Below are 20424 nucleotides of genomic sequence, written 5' to 3' on the forward strand. Positions count from 1 at the left end.
AAATCATGTTCATTGATAAGCTAATGTATTAAAGACTTGTTAAGGTCACTTGGTGGGGCTAAAAGTTGTGGAAGCAAAACAAGGCCACTGGAGTGATTGCCGATGAAGGACGAGCGCGATACATGGCTCGATAGCAGCAGAGCTTTTATTCTGCCACAGTCGACTGCTACATGCGTATGTGGGGTAAAACAGCACTGATTTATACTAGATACACTTGAGTGTTTAAAAAGTTCTGTTTTAATGCTACCCTGTGCGTTCTTCACCTGTCGAATAAAATGCATAACATACTAAAGTGTCTTTGGTGTTTCCATGTTTTCAACAAAGTAAAACCAGAAAAATCGAGGATGTATAAAGTCATTGGCAGGATTCAAACATTCATATCTCTGGATTTAAACATTCTTCAAAACATTTGGGATAAAGTACACAAGTCAGCAAAATATATACTGTAGCAGCATTCTAGTGATTTTGGGATACTTCAATCCAAAAATCTTACATATCGTGCCTTTAACAAGCAAATATTTATCTATCCATAGTAGCAGAAACTGGCCATAACAGAATAATCAGCTTACAGTTATTAATAAATATTTTTTTTTGCATTCTCGTTTGCTCAAATGGCAAAATAAAAACTACATGATAGTGTTTTCACAAAAAAAAAAAAAAAAAAAACTCACTTGCATTAGTTTTTTTTTTTTCTTTATGCAGAGGAGATATTATACGAAGTATGTTATACATGCATATATTATTTATTTATTTTTTAATCGAAATATAAGAAAACATGAGAATTTACGATGCTAATGACCACCGAAACGTGTCATCAAGCATCTTGTGAAAAGGGTCAACACAGAAAAACTCTTTTACGCTTTAATCAAAAGTGACATAGTATATTTATAACATGAACAATCCCCTCGAGTAACCTGGGGTTAAGTGCATTGCTCAAGGGCACAGTGCTGAAGGCACAATGCAGGTAAATGTAGCCTTCAGTTACCCGCCATGAGCATCTAGCCACTAAACCCCATCACCCCATTAGAAAAACAGATTAGATGAAACAGCAACCGCACAATGCCTAGTTATCCAGCATGCTGTTGAAAGGTAGGTTGGACCAGAAGCAATTGCAAGAGCACTCTAACATCATAACCTTACCTCCACAAGAAGGGATTGGCGCTGGGGGCAAGGACAGGGGCAGACGCAGGCCCCTCGGGTCCACCCGGGGACGGGAAGATGAGAGCAGAAGGGGAGGTGGTAGGAGAGAGGAGATGCTGGAGGAGGCTGCTGTTGCCATGACAACGGTACTGAGCAGTTGGCCAGATTCTTAAGTGAATACGGCAAGAGAGGAGAGCAAGGAGTAATGTGAGTGGGTAAAAAAATAAAGAAAAGAATGTTTGTCCTTATGAAGGGCAAGGAAAGGTAGGAAAACCTACAGCAGTTCATAAACATGACCAAGGCAAAGGCTTGACATCACACTGTCACTGACTCGGTGTATGTCCACACTTCAAACACAGTGTGAATTAAACTCTTCCTACCTCTCAGTTCCATGTCTACAGACTCGAAGAAGACATGTGGTCAAACAAGATCCTGTTTTAAGCTGCCCTGGTATTCCTGAGAGATGCTGCTGACAGGCTGTTTCAGCAGTTCTGCAGATGCACACTCAAGCTAAAGCTGACTGGCACAAGGATAGGATGACAGTTCTGTCAGGGTCTACCTCCGTTCCCTTTAGGCAACATTCTCAAGCAGAGAAAGGAACGACTCCATTCTCCTTCATCAAAACTTCCTCAAATTGGGACATCCAAGACTGGGGACAGGATCTTGTTTTCAATCACTTCACCCTGTAGGTGTTATTCTGGGGCAGAAATAACACTCAACAAACAAGACGTGTTCTTCCCTTTGAACAGCTAGACAGAGCACAACTCTTTGGAAAAGACCATGGAATAATGGAAAAACAATGGGAATGGGACCCGGGACTTCACCTGGCCCTGAATCGAATCTAGAAACAGATCTTTGTACAACCATGCCACAGATCTGACCCAAATGGCTTGTATAACTAAAAGGATAAAAAATAACCAAGTTCTAAATACTAAGGAGAACTCAATCTGGAATAAAAAGTATACCAACCATGCTAGACTTAAACTTGGTTTTCATGCAACAGGGAGCTGTTTCAGACAGCCAAGACACAGACGTGCTCTCAGAGTGGAGTGAAGGGGGTAAAAGAAGCTGACCTGGCACAAGTTGGCCTTTGACATGACTAAATCTTGCACAAACACACACATATTCTGCTGAGTAAAGACCTCCCTTTGCTTGAGTCTTTCTGGTGTTCTGATGGGTTGTGTTTGGAGGCTGTAAACTGAGCCACACACTGTGGCTGTCAATCAACCAGGAGAGCTAGAAATTCAGCCACCACTCAGGGCATGAGGGGAAAGCAGGTATCGGGTTCCCAGACAGACTGAGAGAGGGAGAAAGAGAAAAACCCAGTGCTTAACCATCAAGAAGGTCAGAGTCTGTGGTCTGTTTGTGTAAAGCTAATGCTGTGGTCATGTTTAGAAACCTCAACGGATAAAGTTCATGCATTTAAAAAAATGAGTGACAGTTAGCTGGACTCAACTAAAAGTCAAAGAATAAGGAAAGAACTAAGGTTCGGTAAACAAACACAAGCTAAATTTGTGGGCTTATTTAATTAAGTTAATATATGTGCTGCGTGTCTCAAAGTGATGCAAGGCACTGTATTCTTTTACATGTGAGTAGCTCATGACCCAGTGTTTTCAGTGTCTCAGAGTGGCTTGGTTTGCAGTAAATAATATGAACATGAATAACATGAACTAATCTGCTCTGAGTTTGGGTCGCTTATTAAATGCTTTCCATACATGTAATTAGAAGTGCTTATAAACCAGCTACTGTCATAAAAAGAAAATTTAAAGAAATATAGTATATTATATAATAAATATTAGTAGTGTATTTTCACAGATGTACCTTTAAATTATTATTACTATCATCTTAGTAATTTAATATAATATTATTGTAACTTTCTTTTTTTACAGTGAATGAATCAAACAAAAAAAAATATTATATTCAAAAATATAAATACTAATTTTGTTTGTTAACTTGTGCTGCCCAACAAACAAGCTTAACAAACATTGAGGTTGTTTTATTTGTTTTCTTATTTTGTTATCAGAAAAAAATCGCAATTATTCCCCCCCCCCCCCTCCCCCCTCAAATTGTGCAGCCCTATCACAAGATCTAAATCAACTCTTACTGTAAGCGCAGGTTGGGGGCTCCAAGTCTTTCCTTTCTTTTCTTCATGTTCATGAGTATAACAGCTGGATAAAGTCTTTTACTCAGAAGTGAAACTGGAAAGTGTTTCCAGCGACAGGTTTATAATAGTTGAAAAAGCACTACATTGCGTACTGTTAAAGCCTGCTACCAAACTACAAAAACTACAAAACTCTGATTGTGAAAGTTTCAGCAATTCCAGCCATACTTCCTTAATCTTCATCAGATCCATCAACAGTCTGATCACGATGTGCATTCAAGTCTCAGCTTGTCCACAGCTAGAGCAAATATCAACTTCTTTGTGAACTGAGGTCATGGCAGCATCTGTTGTTAAACGACAATCCTCTAAAAGCTATATCCAGAAGCGTTCTGTCTGTCAGAGGGCTGTGAAGTACCACAACACGAAAAGAGAGCGAGAAGAGCATGACGATCAAAATTAAAGGCAAATTAGAAGCTTCACTCTGCTCTTAACTTGACTAAATGTTGGCAAGACAGTCAGAGACACACAAACACACAGAGTAATGAGGGAGAGGGCATTCTCATGATATCACAAGACCCTGGGGGAGGTGCAGCTGTTGCCCCTACCTCACACCGGCCCATCTCTGTACACACAGTTCTGGGAACCAAAAGAATATCAGTGTCCTATCCACAGTTCCCAGGTGAATGTTTTCGGCTAAATGTAGCCCCAAGGAGACAATAGGCAGGATCGAACACAGACACTAACTTTAAGCCTGATCAGTTCAACACACACTGCTGCAAGAAAAAAGCCTAATACAATTACACTGAGACAAGAGCTACAGCTCTTTTGAAGGGCAGTTTATCTAAATGAAAGTCTGTCATGATTAACTTTTACACTAATTTCCCTCCATCACAACATTATTACATTCAATACGAAAAATCGATATTCAGTTTGAGATTTGCTTAAGATTAGATTTAGCAGTGTTTATAATTAATGTTAATTATAATAGTTTTTTTATATAATAATTATTCATGTTTTTTTTTTTTTTTTGATTACTGGGCATTAGATGACATAAAAACATAACCTAATGGTGCTCTTTCATCCTTTTTTGAGCTTGACAAAGTTTTCATAAACTTGTTTTGATTATGTTGAAAAGCACAATCTGAACATTTTATTAAGTATCTCCTGTGTTCTAGAGAAGTCAGTCAGTCAGTCAGTCAGACATTAGGTTGAGTAAATAATTACAGAATAAATAATTTCATTTCCTCTTTACTGGGTTCCCACATTAAGTGAAAGGGTGAGATGGAAAAGAAGGAAAAACAAGATGGTGACTCACAAAGTACCAAAACCCTAAATGAATGAGGGCCTGAATGAGTGCTAAAATGAGATTTCTCCGACAAGCCGTGTGGCTGAATAGAAGGTTTGATTCGATTAAGTCCTGTAATCCCATGGCGGGTGGAACAAACTCTGTGAACCCTCACAATCGCCAGCATTCTGCCCACCCCTGCCAGTCACTCTGAGCTATACAAAGATGACAAAACCCTGAATGTGTATAAGAAAGAACACAACAACAGTTTGCTCACACACTTCCTTTGCAGCACTCAATAATAGACCAAAATATTGTCTGCCATCCACTAATCGCATGATGCTGATATTGTGCTTTCTAATGATTGGCTGTAAAGAGCATATTCTTTGCTGGCACGGAGTTAAAAATAAATAGAAAGGAAGATATAGATAGGTGTGTCAGAACAGGAACCAAAATGCTCAGCTGTCGCAAAAGGCCTTCAGTAATCTCCCTGTCACTGCCCTACCAGTCACCTACGACCCCTGTGACCCTGTTCGTGTGCAGTAAACAGTGTTGACTCTGTGATCGAGTAGGAATGCTGACCCTACTGATACAGCAGTGTGAGATGTATTAAACATGCTCTCTTATAAGGCAATTTTCAGATGTAGATTTTGTCTGAATATTTCGGTGTTCTCTAAAGGTTAGTTGAATTTACTCTAGATAATCAATCATGATTCTGTAATGCTAATCTCACAATTTCAGCAGTGTGTGTTGGACTATACATACTTAATATTTCCTTAATATTTCCCAATCAAATGTTGATCTGTAACTTTGAACTGCATCTGAACAATCTGCAACATGAACAATATATAACTGAATTGTTCAGTCCTTTAATTCCTTTTTTACTGTATTTAGCTTTCTATTGCTTAATTACTGTGTGCATGCAACAATAAAACATTTCACACAAATGTTTCCTGTGTTTTCCCACCATAATCTTTTAAAACAGATTTAAATCACACATAGTATGTCCTGAAGTGTAATTAATATTAGTGAACATAACCAAACACCTCTTTGCTGAATGGGCATAGCATCCTCTGTACCTCTGTACAACATTTGTGGTATAATTTTCCATGGTCTGATTGTTCACAACAGACCATAGATTTCTCTATCCATAAGAAAAATAAATAAAATTGAGCACTTACAAACTGCCTCTTCTGGGAAGACTCAGCTCCTTCTGAAATAAAGAAAGAAAAGAACAAAAGATTAACTATGACAAATGTCTGTGTTGCAATTATTGCACAAATTACAGAACTTGTATACTTATGCATAAAATATCATGAAAACCCAAAATTTGGTGCAGACTCTAAACCATCCACCAGGTGGCAAAATTCAACCACCACAATTCAACTCAGGTCACACTGCATGAACCATATTTCGTAGTTCAACTGGATTTAATTTGATTGAACAGACTTTTATCTTTATTAATCAGTGATATATTCAATTTGACTCAACTGATGATTAAGTGAAACAATGGCCTGTATAAAACATCACATATACTGAAGGGGGGAAAAAACACCACTAGATGGCAAAATTGAACCAATATTACACACAGCTCGATTTACCTTCGAGCAGTGCATGCCTACTGTTAGCTGGACTGAGAAAAGACGACTGATATCAGGTCCAGAAGACCCATGGGACAGAAAGGACAGACAGAATAAGGCCATTCCATCTGTCGTCCATAGTCAATCTCCTCTCTAGTGTAAATATCCAATGCCAAACACTTAAATTAAAACACTATGATTGAGAAACCGAGTGATCTATGAAGATTGAATGTTTAAATAATAATAGTGCTGTTATAGTTACTGTACTGAAGCCAATATTTTTTTTCTCCACATTACAACACTGATGGTAGATTCACATCCCTATCTAGAAATATGCCTGATTAAATTTACATTTAAAAATTTACAGTAGAACAGAAGAAAAAATAAATTCACTCAAATTTTCTATAGAGCCCTTTTAAAATCTCATTTGATGTGTAGAGAGTAAAATCTTTCAAACAAAACAAAATCTGAACAGCACATTAGCATTCTTGACAGATGAATAGCCAACACAAACAATGGCTTTTAGATAATTCATTAAATTCAATTATTGCATGTGTTTACAGGGCCCACCATCCATTAACAGTGTGGGTGTACGGGCAGAGGCCACGTGCCGTACTGATCCTTACGGATTCAACTCATCCAGTTACACAAAGCAAGCGTTTGGTATTGAGCGCATTCTGTTGACACCATGTTTTCTTTCATCTGGCTTAGCTGTCATTTTCAAATAGCTCAGTGCTGAAATAAGAAGTGTACTGTAACAGTAAAATTGAAAAATAATCAATTGCAATTGCAACTAAATTTAGCATATCATCACAGCAGCAACTTGGAAGTGATTTCCATGTTGCTAATCACCATAAAGAGAGAGAGAGAAAAAAGATGAATAAAACATAGGGGCTGTGATATACTGGTTGTTAAAAAAAGACTTTTGTATTGTTTGCTTTGTGGTTATGCAAAACATGGCTAATTTATCGTTTATATGTATAATATAACCTATAATCTTCTCAATCCTCTCAAACCCTGGACCACAAAACCAGTCATAATTACCACAGGTGTATTTGTAGCCGAAAATACACTGTATGGGTGAATATTATTTATACTATAATATTTACAATAATTATACAATATTTATACAATAATTATAAATCATTAGGATAAGTAAAGATTGTGTTCCATGAAGATGTTTTGTAAATTTCCTATCATAGATGTATCAAAACTTAATTTTTGATCAGTAATACGCATTACTAAAGGACTTCATTTGGACAGCTTTTTTTAACCATCAGATTCCCTTTTCAAATAGTTATATCTTGGCCAAATATTGTCCTATAATAACAAACCATAGACCTATGGAAAGCTTATTTATACAGCTTTCAGATGATGTATAAATTTCAATATCGAAAAATTGATTTTGTGGTCCAGGGTCACAAATGTGATAGCTATTCTTTTAACGGTGACTGTCAATGGACTGTTAAAGACATGCTGGTTCAGAAAATGAGAAGCATTCTTGTTTCAGTCCAATCTGGCTGAGAGTACAGCTCATTTCAAGTGCACTTATGAAAAAAAAAAAAACCTTCGGCCTCTCACTGAAATCAGCTCTTATTACTGCAGGGAAACTGGACAAAAGTGGAGAAAGAACATATTAGACAACAGAACAAATTCAACAGTGTACTTAGAGCAGGAGAGAAACAGCAGGTAAAATTATTAGAGGACAGAGAGTGAGAGAGTGAGCTGTAGCTGTATTTAGAGCGTGTCTATGAGACATCTGTCTCCCCACATCGATGGAAGACTGAGCCAGGAAACCTTCATGTCCTCCTGACCCATCTGCAGAATATTAACACCGCAACTTCTCAAAGTGCAGCCTTAGCAAAACACGAGCCTACTTTTTAATTAGCAACTCCACCGATAGCAGCCTGATACGCCTGGAGGCTTCATATATGGCAGTTTTCCTGCTTTTCATGTCAAGTTGAGATCACTTTCCCCTGTGCTGTCAGAAAAAGTGCATCTCTCCTTCTCTCTTGACCTCTGTAGCCCTCTCCTCTCTCTTTCTCCATAACAAGCCTGAAGTGCTCATCAGCGCATTCCTACTGCTCTGACTGAACTCAGGTATGGATACATCAGCCTTCAAGCACTGTAGATGGACTAAATCTTGTTAGCTTGTGTGTGTAAGATGAATTGAGTATCTACATTCGTTGCCAAATCTGATTCGTTGTGGAGCAAAGCAGCGCTGCCTGATATCTGGATGGTACGTGTGTGTGATAGTGTTCAAGGGAACTGAACACAGCTGCGTTATGAGTGGCAGGAAGGAGAGCGTGCCATAGAAATCTTCATGCCTGTTATCTACAGCTCTGCACTGAAGACAAAAAATAAGGCAAAGCCAGACTGAGGATGTTTAAAAAAATTACCCAATGTAGACTTTTGGGATAGTACTTTGGGTGCTTCAGAACACAACCTAAGTTTTGTTTGTCTCTACACCAGCGAGAAGTACACCGTGTTTGTGCAACACAATATATACTTTGATTATTATCACTAAAGCGATCCTTAGATGCCTTCAGCTGTCCAATGCCCCATTCATATTTCAGAAGTTCTACTCCAGATTCTTATCCCTTGTATATCTTTAATAACATCTTTTGAAATGAATTTGCAAATTAATTAGGATTGCTTTGCTTTTTTTTCTAATAAATTAATTACATGAACAACTACAAAAAAAGCAAGTTTGTGATTTTTCGATAAAATTGTTATCCAGTAAACAGCAACATCAATTGGATGAACAAGGAACCAAAGAGCTAGATAAAGCCCTGTTTGGAAAGCATTAGTTTTCTAAAGGATATCTGCGTTATAATTCTTGTCACCTGAGGTCTGAAAAAAAAAAATTCCAAGTTTTTTACAGACAGATATAAAGAAGTATTTGTGTGCATCATGTATGATTAATATGTATGTTTTAATTTTATATTTATTGAAATTATTGTAATTTATTATAAATAAACTTCACAAGTTTATATAACTGGCTACTTATGACCAAACTTAACAACCAATAAAATAAAATAATAAAAAATAAAATATTTATTTTGGTAAAGAGTCATAATAAGCCGGATAATGTATAGAATGATGTGAACAATGAATGACTAACTACACTGTATCTTTAACCTTAACCTATACTTTGCGGAAAAGTAGATTATGTGTCTCAGTCTCATACAAATAATTAATATTGAAAATAAATGCAATCTAAAGCGACTGAACTCTGTTCTGGCAGGCTGATTACATTAAGCCATATGGAGGGTGGGGTCTGAGGGAGACCAGGGAGCAGTTGCATAAAGCAACTGCATGCTGGCCAAGGCTCTGTCATCGCCATGGGCTAAAAGGCTAGGCAATGAAATTAGCCAGAGTGACAGTCTGGAGCAGGCCCCCTGCTCTCCCACAAAAGCAATCTCCCCAATGGAGCCCATTAATATTTCTTAAGTTCGTCCAGCATGACAGGAAGCCGTAGTGCAGGGAAATGTAATCAGGGAGATGGGCCGAAAGCAGCATCACGCTGCTGTTTAAATGGACTCCTGGAGACAGTTACAGCCATCAGGAGCTACAGCAAGATAAGCAACTGTGTTTACACTGCTTTAAGAGCTCACTGGAGGTGGTGGGTTTCAGGTTTGAGGGACTTAAGCAGTATGTCGATTCAAGATGCTGTCCAATTTCGTTCTAATCTTGGGTAGAGTTGAATCTGATGGGAACGGGTTATCCTGAGCAACAGTTTCATGTTTGACTGACAGCTCTAAATCTCTCTCCGATTAGCGCTGACTTGTGGTGTCGTGCCCTCCAGCATAGATTTCAAGCTAGCATAGCTAATTACAAAAGCCTCAGAGCTCTTGAGGCTAAGCAGCCATACATTAAGACAAAACACACACTGAACATTCGTTTAGTGTCATTAAGATTCATTACAGGCGGAGACAGGCTCCACTCACATCAACCTGACCCAGCAAGAGCACAGTGCTCAATAATAAAGCAACAGCAGTGCTAGAGAACTGAAGCAAACCAGAGCTGCTATGACTGCAGGTCAAAATGCAAATTGGTCCTTGCAACTCCTAAGGCCAGCCAAAAACAACACCAGCCTCTCCTCACATCTCTGTGGATAGACTTCATGCATATATTAATATACATATGTTTTTAAAAGGTCCAAAAAGTGCAGACATTCTTTAATAATTTAAGAAATAAAAAAACTTCTTGCTACATTACATAACATGAGGCAAACAATGTTGTTTTGGTCTAATAAGCAAAATTATATGTCAAAAGTTTGGGGTTGGTTAGATTTTTTTTAAATCTCTCGTGTTCACAAAGTGCAATTATTTGATTAAGAAAATACATTAAAAACACACTATTTCTTGAACTGAAGTATATAAACAATTGTTTTCTTTAGAAAAATAGGTGAAGATTATACAGCTATAACTTAACTCCAAGACAAATAAACCCTGGAAACAGACAAACAGAGTGAGATGAGTTATATGCTGAAGTTTAGTAGTATAAAATGATATATGGTACAGTAGTAGTAACAGGGATGTTTGTCTTGGCAATCCCTACTAAAAAAAAATGCAGCCACGTGAACTTAATGCAAAAAGAACTGATGACAGCTGTCAAAGTGCTGACCTGTCCCAAGCCATGTACTGTACAGTCAGTGCCAAAAGGCTTCAAGGCTGGAAACAGACAGCCCTGGCCAAAAAGTCAGAGCTCGCTGGTTCCCTCAAGACCTCACCAGGGACATTGGACAGTCTTTGACAGTGACACGTTGTGCAGGACAGCGCCACAATCACTGCAATCACTCTTTCAGTCTTTGAGTGAATTTTTTGGCACATTTCCTCAACAAAAAATTACCGATGCCAATGGATAAACTCGATGGATATGTAACGCCCACTTCTAAAATAGGAAATATGAGATCTGTGTAGTACTGTACATTAAACTGCTGAAACTTCAACCAATCAGGATATATTTTGTATTTAATGCACTGTTGTGTGAAGCAGGCCAAAGAAATTTCACTGTGGGTGGAAGTAGAATAAAGCAGAACAAAATGCCCTGCTGCTGTTTGCTTGTTCAAATTAACAACAAGGAAGAGATAGCTTTTATCGCTTGTAGCTTTTTCCAGTCACACCTGGTTAGGACATGGTGTGTGAGAGAAAGATACGAGCACACTGCCACCCCTAGACACGTTGACGCAGTCTTGGCCGATTTCATTACACAGGACTAATGAACTAATTACAGTGAACCCAGGGGAGGCCTTGCTCCCGGTCTGAGTTTCCAGGGAAAGGACAGAGTTATGGAGCTACAGAAGTGCTGCAAAGAGGGAAACATGCTAAAAGCTCAGCAAATATAACCAACAGCTTTGCATATGAACATCAGAGAACTTAAATGTGGAGTGCAAAATTTCTCTATTGCCAGCTAACGAATAATAAGTGTTCAAAAGCTAAACATGCATTGAAAATTTTTCACCAACAATTTTTTTGGGAGGCTTTTTGTCAGTGTTAGTGTCAGTCATACAATGTAATGCATCTTTGTTGAATAAATATATAAAATATAAAGGCAATATGAATGCACAGTAGTAAACCTACATTAGTGTCCCATTGTGAACTCTTAGACATCGACAAGCTTCCTGCCACTATACCTAAACAATGAAAGGTCAAGAGGGTGTAGTCTAGTGACTGCATGAAGCAGGTCTAAGGCTGTTTAATCATTTCATGGAGCAAATGGGGCGCATCACTAAGCCTGTCGAGACTAATTGCTTGCAATGAACAAGTAAACGAAAGTGATGGGGGTGAGAAAGAGAAAGAAAGGCAAATCAAAGAGTTATATGTACCAGGAGGATATTAATTAACTGGGTCATTGTAACACAGATAGAACAATATACATAATAAGGAGAATGTGGCGCCTGTGGCGGAGCAGACATCATTATAATGAGTGATTGAAAACTGTTGGGCTGGAACAGAGGATGGTGGGCTATTGTTAACTGCTTCAAATAAAAACAACAAAAAAAGTTTAATATGTTTAGGTTTACAATGTACAAGTGGAGAATCATTTAAAGCTCCATTTTTTCAGAATATGAATGGTTTTGGCCCGTGTATGCAAGATGGTAGATGGTAACCAAGGTGTTGCTATGCAGTTTCTAACATCTCAGCATTCCCATAGTCATCATTTACAACAGAATGCATGGAATAGACTGCACCCAGCTGCGTATGAGAGAACAGTGTGTTTCATTTGGGTTGTAGCTCATTCATATTAATTGAAGTTGGTGCTGGAAGTATGTAGGACAGGAAGATGGCTGAGGCGGGGCCATGGGGAAGAGGTTTAGGAGAGGGAAAGAGTAAATAAAAGAACAGAGGGAGGGCAAGCGGACGGATGCAGAGAGAAATGCTGCAAAACACTTCTGATAGATGCAGCTGCAGATTTTAAAAGATGCACCCATCATCATCATCATCATCGCACACAAAGACAACTTGGTCGCTGCCAGCCGCCTGTCATACTGCGTGAGGGCTAAACCGGCACAATTAGCAGTCGTGATATGTGAGGATCTCCTCGTGTTGTTGGAAAGGAGCACCAAGTAATTATCCCTACTATTGTGGTACGCTTTTGGCAGAAGAGGACGTCTAGCCCTTAATTCACTCTTTCCGTCTTCTCCTGCGCTCCCTCACTCAGATGCTAATCTAGTGATCAGTCTAGCTATTCACACTGACTATCAAACTGTGGAAATTAAAAAAAAAGAACATGAAAAAACCCACTAATCCTAATTAGAATTTGCATATTCAAATTAAATCTACATTCCTCCATGAAATGTCTAAGTGGAGATAATGAAGAGTGAAGAAAAACACAATGCTGGAGTGAAGATTGGCAGATGTGTTTTTTTCCTTTTTTTTTTTTTTCTTTGAAGAATTAACATGCAGTGATGATGTACCAGCATGTCAAGCGGGAAGTGTATTTGACGCTTCTGTTTGACAGTGTTGCTTTTACCTTTTTTTGAACTTTAGCACTTTATGCTATCGCCAGCACTGTTTTCTCTAAAGATCATTCTGCATTAGCATCAAGCTAACAGTACGATGCTGGAGCTATGTTCGGTCAGATCTCTGAAAAGCTCTCCACGTGTAGCGGCAGGCTGTCTCGTTGGTGTATCTTGCCAGCTGCGACATTCAAAGTTAGCTTATCTGTCTCCTAGATATAAGGTGACAGTCGTCACCCCCCCGTTGCAAACGGAGGTGCTTCAAAACACAGTGTCAGCAGGATTGCTCATTATAGTGTACAATGGGGTTTGAACAATACAGTGCAGGACTTGGTTTGATTTTAATGATATTCAGTACTGTTTTGCTCTCAGTGACAGTTGCAGGAATAGAACGTAGCAGTTGTGAGTGTTAAAGTATTAATATTTTTTTTATACTTGGCCATTTGAGGTTAACAAATGTATCAATGAAACCATAAGCCAGCAGGAAGGAATCATGAGGTGAAAAAATATTATACGTTGACCCATTTTTGAATGACTGAATAGTCAGTGCTGAACTCACAAACTATATTATAAATGAAGAATTTTTAGCTTCCTGCTAATTTTGCTTTGCTAAAAAAGTAAATAGTCATAAATAGAAAACTTGACGCAAAAAAATGTAACGACTTCTGGCAAATATAACAATATTACATTCCAAAAAATATAACCCCTACTCTTATCTGTACGATCAAAACTGAAAGTGTAATTTAAGTTCTTTTCAGGGTTATCAGGAGAAAATGCCTCATAACGCGTATACACGTTAATCGACTCCAGAGGGTTAATATAACTCCAACTTGATTTGTCTGAAAGAAGACTAGAATGCTTTGAGGGTGAGTAAAACGTGGACTAATTTTAATTTTTGGGTGAACTAACCCTTTAAATTGATCAGTGAAAGTAAAATGACAACAAAGACAATTATAAATGTTGAAAAATAAATGCTGTAAGTTTGAACTTGAAAAAAAAAAAAGGTTTTAGGTTTTTCAAAATATTAAGCTGCACAACTTTATAAAAATAAGAGAAGTATTTCAAAATCATTTAAAAATATTATCAACCCGAAACTTTTAAATGTTGACTTTCTAGTGAACATAAAAATAAAAGATCAAACATCATTTAAAATGTAATTACTTTGTGTATTTATAGAACTATTTTTTATTTGTTTATTTAGCTTGTGGCCATATAAAACTAAACCCTTAAAATATAATTATTATTTACCAAAAGGTTTGTCGAAAGCATTGTGTAAAGGAAAAGTATAAAGAAAAGTGTACTCTAAATTATATAATGCTGCTAAACAGATCCCATGCTCCTCTAGGAGAGTAATGAAGTCATATTTGTCCCATCTTTGCTTCTGACATTCTCCCACTCTTCCTCCTGTCCCCCATGACTGCGAGTGAGTCTGACTTCATTACCAGTAGGCGAACAGACACTTCTCCGGTTGTCAGTATTTGACTCCCAGGTGCTACCAAACTCCCTGACACACAAACATCATCAGTTCACACTTCTGGCATATCAGCCATCCCCCATAACCCCCCCCCCACCACCACCACCACCACCACACACACACAACAGCTCGGCACAAATGTCTGCATGCTAGAGAAAGAAGCTCATTTGTCTTGGTCAAAGAAAATAGCTACAGAATTTTCCAGAATAATAAAACAACCACTAAAATGCGCCTCTCAGGACTATAACAATGAATGTGCTCTTGTAGTAGAAAATGAACACAAAGCAGGAAAATGAAATCACAGAAGTATGTTAAATGAAGAAAATAATGGAAAGAGAAAATAGGCTGAGAAAACAGTAGAAGATTGGAACACGCCACACCAAGATGAATAAAAGAGCCAATGTACAGAAAGAGCCATCAAGGCATGAAGCCCATGAATGTGCTATGGACGGCAGAAGAGTCGCCACATACACCGAGAGACAAAAGGAGCAATGGCGCTCATTATTAAGAGCTGAAGGAGAAACGGCTGTGTGAGGGTAGACTGAGGTCTGGCTCCCCAGGGAGGGCACCACACGAGAGGCAGACGATCAAAAACCACCCCCAACTGTGCAAACAGACAGACACGATACCAACATACTGCTATTTTGCTGTGCATTTGATTAATGCCTACTGAGAGAGGTGCTACTGCAGAGACCACTGACTTCAAGTGCCAGAAAATGAGAAAGAAGAGAACAGAATAATAAAAAAAAAAAAAAAAAAACGAGACAAAGCAAGGTGGCAGTCACAGTATTATAGCTTCCATCGGGAGATATCTGTTAGTTTTAAGTGTAAAGAAGAAGTACACTGTCCTTGTTTGTCCAAATGTGTTGTTTTTGTGAAACTCTGTTTGGAAACAGTATTTAGCCTACGGCCAATTGTGGGCAGGGGGATGTCTAGACACCGTTCTGGCATCCTCCTCGATTCTTCACCCGCAAACCAATAAAAACAATCTTAATGGGCAAATTTTACTGTCACACCAGCAAATCAAGATCAGTATTGAACTGATTTAGTTTCACTAACTATGTATCTGTGGCAGGCTTTTAATAAACACAAGTTTTTTATTGCTGCTTGTCTGGGTCCTTGATGAAGTGTCTAAAAGAGAAGTGCTTCAGTTTATTGAAAACCACTCATTTAACTCCAAAGCAAACATGAAATCACAACTGACCCCATTTACTGTACTTTCTTAACGCGTTCCTGGTCTTACTGTAAATGATTAATTGATCTACGTCATTCCAAATAAATTTTGTTGAAAATAAAACAACAACAACAACAACTTAAAATGCAATGACTAACTCAGATACAGAAAAAGTTAATCAGCAGCCAAATAGATAAAGCTTTTTCAGGCTACTATTGTACTTGATGCAAAACATGATAACGTAATGCTGTGCATTAAAACAGTGCAATAAACAGTATGGCAATAACAGAAAACAATAATATATTTGACAAAGAATAGAGCATATTGAGACCCCACAACTGACAGGAACCTTGACCATGCGCCATTCTGATATGCACTTGCCATTTTTCACAATGCAATCAATTCCTGATGAATAAAATAATTCCCCTCCCTACATTTTCTTCTTAGCGAATATCTTGTTTCACCGTAAAATGTCACATTAAATAACCACAATTGATTGTGCATACAGTTTCATGCTGACTTTGAATCTCTTCCACAGTTTTTGGTCTGTGATTTTGATTAAACAGGATTTTTAACCCATTTGTCATTGATTGAATGTCTTTTACTGTCTATCTTAATAATGGCTTAGCTCAAAGACAAGGGGGAGAACACTGATTAAGGCCGCTTGAAGAGCAGAATTTATTACCAGTAAGTAATACTGTCTGCTGTGAAGCCACCAATCCAAGTCTGGGTTTGTGTATGTGTGTGTTTTAATCTCTGGCAGCTGAGTCCACTCTCTTTCTGGCAATTTCCCCTTCACCCCTCCAATTCTATTCAGTCTAAAACGATGATCTCATGCTCTCACATTTGTCTCAAAGTGAGCTTATTGCTATGCTCTTAATGCATTTAAAGCAAGTCTTTGATGGGGGACTGGCAGCATTGCCTCACTACCCCAAGTAGGAGCATGGTGAAATGTGTAATGTAGACAACAGTGCAATAATTCACACCCCATGCGCTTTAAAGTCCAGGTATGTTAAGCACTCGACCACCTTAGGAAAAGACAAGGTTTTACTGGTGTGACAGAGCAACCAAAAATATATGCCACAACAAATGGATGAGGTGCAAACAGAATATGTTGGGGGGGTAAAATGTATGGTCTTCTATATTTATTCTTTTTCTTCCTTCTCACATTTGTCTTGCTACAAGTGCACAAACGTACACACTTTTTTTTGCTATTGTTTTTCCTGGATGTTGATAATGAGATAATCATGAAACAGCATTATCATATTACAAAAACATGCAAAACAAGTTCCAGTGAGGAACTTATTTTCAGAAAAACGGTTACTAGGAAAAATGTACAGTGAAAAAGATCTTACCACCTCTGAGTGTTTAGAGTGCACTGTACTGTTATGAGAACAGACAAAACTAGGACACAGGCATCTCTGCAGTCTGAACAACCTTACAGAGTGAACTTACTTCAATCAATGTGCAGTGTACTAGAGTAATATGACTTCCACAGTGGTGGTGTTAGTTCGACCATGTCTCATGCAGGGGCTGAAGAGAGGGTTAGGAAACATGGTACATTCATTCTAAACAGCTATTCTTGGTGAACACTAAGTGACTGCTGAAACTAATGGGCCTTAATCCTTTAATTATGATACCAAGCTATTCTTAAGACTAATGCTGCATCAGAAGTGAGATATTAAATAGAATGTAAATATCAGGGGAATCTACACTAATGCCGGCTCTAATACATTGTTGAGTCATCAGAAACTATCCCTTTAGCTTCTTAGTAAGCAGCTGTTCTGGTCAGAGTGCGGTCATGAGTTATTTAGCAGCTCAATAGCCATGAATTTTCTTTTTCTTTTCTTTTTTTTTTACAGTGACAAAATACAATGCTGCATCAGTAATTGCAAATTGTCAGTCATGCCTCCAGCTAGGAATTGACTAAGAGACATAAAGAAACAAAATTACAAAATGTTGCTTTTGAAATTCATGTTATGATTTTCTGAGCTGAAGGTTACAAGAGCACATCAATAAAAAGAGAGCAGCAATAATTGGGGTCACATGACCACAACTACCAAATTTCAATGTGGCTGCCGTTGTGTTGGTAGTCAGCTTTACATTCTGCATGAAAAACATCCTGTGATTTTGACTTCAATGGCTTCAGAAAGTGTCATCATTCCTAGAAATGAAATGCACAGTAAAACAAACGGGTAGATCTCGTTATCATAGTTCTGTTGTTGTTTGCTGTTTTTATACCAAAATACAGCTATAAATGTTGAGAAGATTAAGAACTTAATAAAGTATGGCTAAATGTAACATACACATTTAAATATACTAACAAATCCAGTGACAGAGATGATACTTTTAGATGGCCCTTAAAAATTCTTCTGTTCTGTTGTTGTTTGTTTTTAATGAATGAAAGCACTGCTTAAAAACCTTAAATGTATCTCTTACCTGCCCAACCTGAGAGGCAGCCTGTATTGATTCCTTGAGAATGCACAGTCTGACTCCGTACCAGCTCACTGAGCGCCTGCTGGCTAATGTCCTTCTGTTCTCCTCACTATCTGTTGATAGGATCCTGGAGCCGGCCATAACCATCAGTGTGCGGCATGCACTCCAAACACCAGCCTGACACCATTCCTTTTAGAAACAACTGTGCTTGACTAAGACACCTTGAAACCTTTTTGACTACTTTTAATCTGCTAAAGTAAAAGCAGATTACTTGTTTTGCTTACACTGCCCCAGTATGATAATTCTTTGAATAAGAACCTTTTGTTTCAGTCTTGGTAGTATACCAGAAAAAAAAAGGTACAAAAGTGAGAACCAGGGGGCTTAGAACAAAACAAGGGATTTCTGCACTCTCTTGATTATCAGGAAGATCTAGGTTTAGTTTTAGTTTTTTGGCACTTTTTGTAGTGTAATGCAATGAAAATATAATATATATTTCACAAAAATGAATATAAGCAAAGAAACAAATAAATAAACCTTACGAGTGAGCATGATATTAATGAATCTCTAGTTGAAAGATGGGAGAGACAAGCTCTTTTAATGGGGCCAGCAGTTGAAAATGAATAAGCATAAAGTGGGTCATTGCACCAGACTGTTGCGGTTAATAAAAAGCAATAGGAGTCCAAATATGTGCCATTATAACCTCAACTGCCTCCTGAAAAAATGTCATCCCCCAAAAGCCGCACCCTCTCCATCATCACCTCCCTTTCTTTTCCGACTCAATAGAGCCCATAGGTACAATCTCCTAATGTCTGAAATCGCCTACAAACGCACCAGGGCATAAGAACAATTTAACACTCTAACCTGTCATGAAATGGGAGAAACACAAAGAAGAAGAGCCCAGCGACACCTCTATGCTCCACTCCTCCACAGCTCATCTGCACCTGAAGACCAAAAGCCCCAACGCCAACCCCTCTATCTCTAGCTCATCAACACAAACTATAGAGCTGGAGAACCGAGACCGGCATTCCCAGTGCTAATGGCTCAATAATGGGTAAAGTTCACCGATTAAATATCTGACATTGCAGGGTGTGAATTAGATAATAGGGCTATCTTAATATAACTCCAACTTGATTTATCTGAAAGAAGAAAGTCATATACACCTAGAATGCTTTGAGGGTGAGTAAAACGTGGACTAATTTTCATTTTTGGGTGAACTAACCCTTTAAATTGATCAGTAGAAGTAAAATGACAGCAAGTTATCAGAAAAATAATAAGAAATAAGTCACTGGAACTAGCACGATCAGAAAACGCGGCCGTTTGTTTGCATTGTTTTTTAAAATATTTAAATCCAAAAGCATTGATGTTTTACTATAATAAGTTATACATTGACCATAATAAATTCATTTATCAGGATTGAAAATTAGTCACACAGAAATAGTATTTAGTAAATTGTAGTCACAGTAGCCTATATAGCCATCACATTTAGAAAGAATGATCACTTCTATATTTTTTATAAAAGCTCCTGAACAAAAACCATCATAAAATTATTATGACAGGCTACACGGAGCTAAAATCTCTAGGCGAGACTTATGACAGATAAAATAATGTTAATAAATAAATACACGATTGTGATAGAGAATAAGAAGCTGACCTCTGATTTCTTCAAGTGGTCACATTTACCATGTTTACTATGGTAATGTTAATGCCTAGCGTGCACAGTCTTTTGCATCGCTTATAAATATTTCTGCCTTGTATGGTGATTATAATCCACATCAGATCAAGTTATTTCAAACACTCAAACACTGCTGAGTTAAAGTGAGTTTTTAGGCTCATCTTATTTTAAAAAGTGTTTTAAATGTTGGTGTTATTGCTGTTAGCTTTCTGAAAGGATCTGTAGCGCTGAGCTCTCCAGACATAGAGAAACTCCACCTTTGTTCATAATCACTCCTTTAGCCCCAGCTGTCCCGCTTTGGCCCAAGGTTTTTGTCACGCCAAAAACTCAGAAGCACCGACAAGGCATAATCAAGTACCCGAAGTGACAGTGGAAACGCGACTGGCCCTGACATGCACTAGCACGCCCGCTTTTGGCCCAACAATGGAAACGCAGCTATTGTGTGTAGAGATGTTTAAAGTCAATATGCAAATGCACTACAATACCAATGTTTATCTTACATGAATTGTGTTTGAAGAACTATAATTATATTAACTGAACACCTGTGACTCCATATTCCAAATTAATGTACCAAGTTGCTACATTGTCAAGCAAACAG

General features: G+C 38.1%; 1 protein-coding gene across 11 annotated transcripts in view; it reads right to left on the reverse strand.

The window, feature by feature from the left end:
- Positions 1–20424, reverse strand: part of LOC113100562 (microtubule associated serine/threonine kinase 2) — a 135917-nt gene that overhangs the window by 54407 nt on the left and 61086 nt on the right. For 6 of the 11 annotated variants that reach the window (XM_026265237.1, XM_026265241.1, XM_026265239.1 and 3 more), the window contains 2 exons: positions 5708–5739; positions 1141–1308 (listed from right to left, as the gene is read on the reverse strand). In XM_026265237.1, coding sequence (XP_026121022.1) covers positions 1141–1308; positions 5708–5739 — 200 coding nt within the window. Of the gene's footprint in view, positions 1–1140; positions 1309–3244; positions 4185–5707; positions 5740–20424 lie in introns of those variants that run through there. The other 5 variants (XM_026265243.1, XM_026265250.1, XM_026265242.1 and 2 more) reach the window with 2 other exon arrangements.

This window comes from Carassius auratus, chromosome 6, assembly GCF_003368295.1.
Source record: "Carassius auratus strain Wakin chromosome 6, ASM336829v1, whole genome shotgun sequence".
Lineage (NCBI taxonomy): Eukaryota > Metazoa > Chordata > Actinopteri > Cypriniformes > Cyprinidae > Carassius > Carassius auratus.